Genomic DNA, 7,038 nt, shown 5'->3' on the forward strand with positions numbered 1-7,038 from the left:
TACTACATTCAGTAGACAGACCTTTCACCACATCATCATTATATGATTGACTGATTTTAGAAAAAACATACTCTTCATCTTTTACAGCAATCAAAACATGAGCTAGCATTCTACCAATGTCTTCTGATGATTCCTGTTGAATCCATTCCCACCTCTTACGGTGTTTCCATTTTCTTTCTTCCTTATTCATACTACTTATCATCTTTATGATACCCTGATCTGTTTTTAAGCTCTTACCACGTCTCATGAAAAATCGTCTTACAGAGTTACATATCTCATCTATAGCATGTTCATCTGTCATTGTATCTTGACTTGGTAGCTGTTGATGTGAAGTTGAGGGCTCACTGTTATCAATACCTGTAAAAGGAATTCATTTTATATTAATAAGACACGGTGGAACCAGACAATGGGTGTGCAGCAATTTGATATATATTTACCAGATTCATGTCAACTTTTACAATATTAAAAGTTTCTTTATTGCTTAAGATATACACAGTATACATTAATATTTGACAATTTAGAAATAATGTAAAAGAAACAAAAACTTAAAAAAAAAAAGTTTAAAAAATATAAACACACACTCCTTAAAGTGTATTTTTAGATGTATAGAATTTATAATTATATTCTGTAATTAAATGTTATTTTATTAATAAAATCATTTTATTTTCTATTATTTCTAAACAATAAATAATAACAATAAATGTTACATTTACTATTTTTTAATTACCTTTAATTAGATCCATTTCTTTTGGTGATTTCTCAGAATCTGTTTTAACAGAACATTTTTTCTCTACAAACATTTTTCTTACATAGTCTATTAATGTTGTCTCTATTCAAAGAAATCAAATATCAACTCATGTATTATATAAAAAGTATATTTAAAAAATATAATAATTTTTTGTTTACATGTTTTTCATTTAAAATTAAAATACATGATTTATTGTCAGTCTTACTCTTTTTTCTTGGTTTCTTTGCTTCAACTTGATCTTCTGACTCATCTAATAAAACAAGAGAAAATACTACAAATTAACTTTAATTCTTTAAATGTCCCTTTTATTCCCATTTTCTCATAGGTTTCAGTAAATGGTGTTTCCAGTGTTTTTCAAGCTCAGGTTTAGATTGACTAATTGTTGGTGAATATATTGCTGCTTCTGGTAATTTTCCAGTTTACAGACGTTTAATTTAAAAAGACTCCCAGAACAATTCATTTTCACACACCTCATGGTATATTTATTTGAACTTACACCTTTAAATCGGTGGCACTCAATTAATGACAATTGGTGTCTTATTAAAAATATAAATAAGACACCAATATATTATTAGATAGGTATAGGTACTGTATTAAAAAAAATATGTTAGATAATATAACTGAACATTGTGTTTTTAAGACTTAAAATTATATCATTCACAATCTGATCTAAACTACATTGTGACATAACAAATTTCTTCATAAATTTTTCTTTAAACTTTTTAATTCTTTTCTGAACTGACAGTACAGCATACCAACCTTTTGTTGATTTCTTTGTTTTCTTTAATTTAACAGACTTATCTAAACACAACATGAAAAAGAAGTTACTATTGTAAATAATATTATACAAAATGAATGTTTATCAGTGTGGTGAAATATAACCTTTCATCATTCACCTCTGGGCATTATTTATACCATTACATAAATATAAAACATTCATTATTTGTTTTATATCTAAATAGATTCCTGTCATTTGAATCAGATTGAATCAAATGTAGGCCTAGGCTAGTAGCCCAGGCCTACATTTGATTGAAACAGTAACATTTGGTTTTTAATAATATAATAAATATTATCTTTATTTGGATTTTATAAACACACTTACTGTAGTGTTAATTATGTCAACAAACGACCTGATCTGTTTTATGTTTCGTTTGGTCGTGCTAATGTTTGTAAAAATGGTTTTATTTCTCGTTTGTCTTCCATGAGTTTGTTGCTGTGTACATTGCTATGTTTCCCGTTAACTTATGGGTAGTGGGGGTAAAAATCTATATATATATATTTATATTTTATTTTTTCATATAACATCACCTGTAAGTGGGAACATTGTTCCTGTTGGAATGTTTTGAATAAATAAAATAAATAAATAAATAAAGGAAAATAAATAAAGGAAAATAAAAAACAATCCTAGGCCTAGCAAGACTAGGCTAAGCGCCTAGGCCTAGCCTAATACTAACAGGCCTAGAAAGGCAGCGATACCATTACAAAACTTTGACAGGCAACTGGAACTCAATTTTTTCAATGATTCTACGTCTTGTAGAGATGTTCCCATTAATTAATCAAAAATCCTACACACTATCTAAAGCTAATTAAAAGGCTTTTTTTGGTCTAAATTAGTACATATATCTCTCCAAATATGTACTTTTATCGCGAATAACATAACATTCAATCTTCGTGGCAGAAATACAAAATAGGAGGTGCTGTTGTATTTCTATTATAAAAAAAAATATTTTTCAAATGAGAAAAGATTTTTTTGTTCGTACACGAAATAAATTACCATTGAACAACCATTCAATAGTGCGTACTATTGTCATGTGACCGACAATCGTACAATCAAATGACACAAATTTATTTAGGTGTTATGTTATAACAAATTGAATATTATATATTACACATCTATTTAAACATGGATCTGATATAAAATTTGTTGTTGTAGATAAACTGTCTTTGCAGTTGATTTCTCAATAGTGGAGTTCATTTTTTCTTTTCTCTCTTTTCAGTTTAATATCGTTATCAACGGTATGTAATCACACAAACAATTTTTAATGAGTGTTTCAGTTGTCGAAAAAATCACAACTTTAAAGATTTTTTAAATTACATGGTGTACTATAGTATCATAAACTTAAAATTGCCAAAATTGTAAAGGCAGAACTAAACAGCCACTGACCAACCTCCTCCCCCGGGGGCTGACCTAAGAAATTAATTTTTTTAATAATAGAGCTGTTAGGTCCTCAGAAATGGGACTTATTATTTGAAATAAGTCTCCCATCATGCTTGGGGCTAAGTTAAGACAATTTTGAGCTGTTAAGTCCCCTGAAATTGGACTAATAGACGTACTTTAAAATATGCAACAAAATATGTAAGTCTCCAGGTACAGATCTACCATGAGCTTAGAAATTTTAAAAAAATAGAGCTGCTTAGTGGACCGTTTCGCCTTTTTGGTGGGGGTGTGGACTACTACATCATGCAATTGTTTATGTCTAGATGTAAGCTAAAATAATTGCAGTCTTTTCTTTGTAATATGACCAGAGCTACTGAAAGGGTCTATTAATAATTATAAAATAGTTTATGGAATAATTAATAAAAATTAAAAAAATAAGTATATTTACTTGTAAAAGTATAGAACAATTTTAAATTTAATTGCAAAGTATTTTTTAAATTGAATTCAAATTATTAAAATGCTATAAATGAAAATTGACTATTTACTAAATAAAGGTTTATAGCTAACAAAATATACTTTGTTAGAACTTGCATACCTAGTATAGATGATGATTGTTGTTGTGGCTCAACATTCTCTGTTTGCGTACCTCTACATTCTGTGGTTTTATATTAAACAATATAATTGTTGGTTAAAATAAACAATATATATATAATATTTCCTCATCTTTATCATTTCAAATTAATTAATTGAATTTCAGTATATCACCGTGCGGTTTAGAATTTATTCTGTGCCTGTGACGTTACTGTGCAGTCTTTCCCTTTGGTTGTTATTCTGAATAAAAACATTTTGCCTTCCATACCTACAGTATACGACCATAAGATGTGATATATAAAGTATAATATAATTTCTTACATGTGGTCAACAGCAACATACACCTTTGTTAAATTTTAAGATTTATTATCAACATATTTATAAAAAGTAATTATGAATTATTATTAAACTGTGATGTACATTTGACTATAACATTATTTAAGTTATAAATATTCAGAGAAATAAAAATACTGTAACAAATCCCTGGTAAATACAAATGGTAGATGGGGTGGGGGGGGGGGGGGTTATTATTTATTAGGTAGAGAACGGATTATCTCTTTTGTAGCTGTTTAATTCATTTGAAGATATACATACCACTACCACTTCTGTAACGGAGTACCAATTGAAGGGTTGACTGATTCTGAATGTTGTAGTCGGACAGTGCTTGCCAATCTTTAAGCTGGTTTCCAGCAAAGATAATTTGTTGCTGCTCTGGAGGAATTCTCACTTTATCTTGGATCTTAGCTTTCACATTCTCAATGATGTCTGATGGTTCAACATCAAGTGTAACTTCCTCTCCAGTGAGTGTTTTCACAAAAATCTCCATGCCGCCTCTCAGCACAAAAGGCTCTGATAATAGACAAAAACAAGACTTCAAAATGTGCCTAATATTCATATCAAGGCCATATTTGGCTAAGATCAGATTTTAATATCATGACATAATGACAATAACAATGCAAATCTCTTAATAATTTTTTAATACAATACTTTCTGATAAAAATGAAAAACAATTGTAGATTTTTTATACATAAAAAGAATAGGCATACATTGGTTCAGGTTCATGATTGTTTATTATTTACACTCAGCTATGTGCTTTTTATGTTTTGTTCAGACACACATGAAATGGCAGCTGTGGGGTGAAGGATGGTTGTCATATTCTTTTATACACAGATGTCTAGAATCTGCTTATTTTATATTCCATTCCATTATCATACTTCTTGTATTTGTATATGTTTTTTGATCTTGAAATAAAAATGTCATGCAGTGAAATTTTCTTATACATGACATGTCCTATAAACTCACATGCTTAAATGGTATACTGTAAAAAGTATTTAATTATTTAAAAAAAATCACACTCAACAGTGGGAAACCTGCCTCTTACCTAAGGATATTGTCATAGTAATTATAGTAGTATTATGTCTAGAGAAGATTTTGAACTATACTAAATGATAGACCATTATAAATAATGTACTCGTAAAATAGGAAGTAACAGTTTTCATAATAAAAAAGTGTTGAATCCCACCAGAACAGAACATGGAATTTACCTGTACCAGTAGAGCTTTTTTGTAATGCTGATTTTGGCTCTCCTTCATCAGTACCGCCAGCATCTGTAAATATCAATATACACTTAATGGACTTGATGATGTTGTTGCTTACATACAACAAATACAATTTTAGTTAATTCATTTAGTTTAAAGTATAACTTGCAATAATAGTGTTCCATAGCATATCTACAGTTAGGGCGTTTGTTGTATGAGAGGATGCATCTGGTGGGTAAATATCTGTGATAATACTGCATATGGCTCAGTGGTCTAACGATATGATGGTCACTGGTTCTTACCCTATCCAGAGAACTTTTTTCATACAACTAAAAAATATGGAACTTTTCCACAGTATACACAGTATTATTTTTAAAAACCTGTTGAATTTGTAAAATGTGGAACACTGTACAGTAGATATTTTGGTTTGATTAACTACCGTAGTAATGAATAAAATATTGATTGCATAATAACATAATAAATTATTATCCTAATTAAAAACTTTCATGAAAAGATATAGTTTTAAAGTCCTATTGAAGAAAACAAACATAACATATGCATACATTTTGTTAGAACTTCTTCAGGTTCTCCAAGCTTCAAGATACCTAATTTCTCGATAAATAGTTGCATATTTCCTTCACTGATGATCTGTCTGTTTTCAAGATCATTAATCAGATCCCATTTATCTTCATAAGATGTTGGTGCCTCATTAACAAGATCACTGATGGATTCCACATTTTTTGTGGTCAGCTTATTTCCAAATTCTACCAACATGCATCTGTGACGACTATATTTTGAAACGGAAATCTCCTCGACATTTGGGAATGTTACAACTTCCTCTTGAATTTTTCTTACTAATTCAAATTCTCCTGTTACATTGATGGTGTCAAAAAACAATGTGAGATCTTTGCTTGTCAGATGATTAGATTCAATTAAGAATTCCAGCAGGTCTATCGTGCTAGATGCCTTGTCTAGCATATGAGGAAGCAGAAGGGGTTTGTACAAGGTTTTCAGCAAACTGATTGAATCCCTCTTGTCATACCAGCGAGAAAATTCTGCTTTAATGTAGGTAAAAATAAAATCTCGTACTCCTAGATTGAAAAGAGAAGTTGAACTAAAAATGGTTTTAACATATTTGTTTTCAGAAAAAGCAACAACTATGAAAGACGCATACTACTGTACTACGTAACACATATTTGGCTCCTATGGTGAAAATCATGCTCTCATCTGACATTGTCTATTTGACATTGTCTATAACTATTTAAAGTACCTTGCTTTGATGTGATGTGAACTAATAATAATGATGGTCTGAAAATCAATCTAATATTGTATAATTAATTCTAATATTATTACAAAATGTGGCCTGGTAAACTTTGCATGATCATTTTCATCACAGATTACATAAACCAAAATAATATTGAGTGTTGTCTGTTGTGGTGTAAATTATGAATTTATTTCCTTTAAACTCGTCACCCTCGTTTGAAACAGATACTTTTTCATGTTCCATTTCTTTTGTTTGTTTCTTCTGATATTCTGTTTCTAGTACAGCAAACTTTTTTAAGTCATTAAGCATCTGTTTTAACAGTTGATGATAGTTTGGTACAACTTTAAAAACAAATTCAAAAGAACAAATAGAAATATTATAATCACTGAAATTTTAAATATTTAGTTGCAAAGTACTGTATGCATACTTTATTTTCCCTAAATCTTTTATTTGATAACTTTTTTAAATGTGTTTTTTATTTAAGCTTTTTATGATTATATACTCTATCAAGAATGTGCTTCTTTAACGTATATAAAAATATGGCCACCACCAGGTAGGCCTACTTCATCAAGGCTTCTAAGAATGGATGACGAGTTGGGAGCAGGAATGCTAGTAGACCAAACCCAGAACCGTTTTTGATTACGATCATGCGGGAAATTACCTCACAACGAAAATAAAATCTCATTGCATTTCTCATTGCTAGAAAACAAAATTCTCAGTAAAAATTGTTTTACCAGAG

General features: G+C 29.7%; 1 protein-coding gene and 1 long non-coding RNA gene across 2 annotated transcripts; both read right to left on the reverse strand.

The window, feature by feature from the left end:
* Positions 1-727: 727 nt before the first annotated feature.
* LOC140047444 (uncharacterized) lies at positions 728-1,552 on the reverse strand. The gene is made up of 3 exons (XR_011844953.1): positions 1,508-1,552; positions 954-998; positions 728-829 (listed from the first exon to the last, which is right to left on the reverse strand). It is a non-coding gene; the product is annotated as an uncharacterized lncRNA (long non-coding RNA).
* Positions 1,553-4,071: 2,519 nt separating this feature from the next.
* On the reverse strand, positions 4,072-6,269 carry LOC140047846 (uncharacterized). The gene is made up of 4 exons (XM_072092878.1): positions 6,221-6,269; positions 5,599-6,126; positions 5,042-5,104; positions 4,072-4,346 (listed from the first exon to the last, which is right to left on the reverse strand). The coding sequence occupies exons 1-4, from the start codon at positions 6,267-6,269 to the stop codon at positions 4,072-4,074; spliced, it is 915 nt and encodes a 304-aa protein (XP_071948979.1).
* Positions 6,270-7,038: the final 769 nt, after the last annotated feature.

Source organism: Antedon mediterranea, chromosome 4 (assembly GCF_964355755.1).
Source record: "Antedon mediterranea chromosome 4, ecAntMedi1.1, whole genome shotgun sequence".
In the NCBI taxonomy this organism is placed as follows: Eukaryota; Metazoa; Echinodermata; class Crinoidea; order Comatulida; family Antedonidae; genus Antedon; species Antedon mediterranea.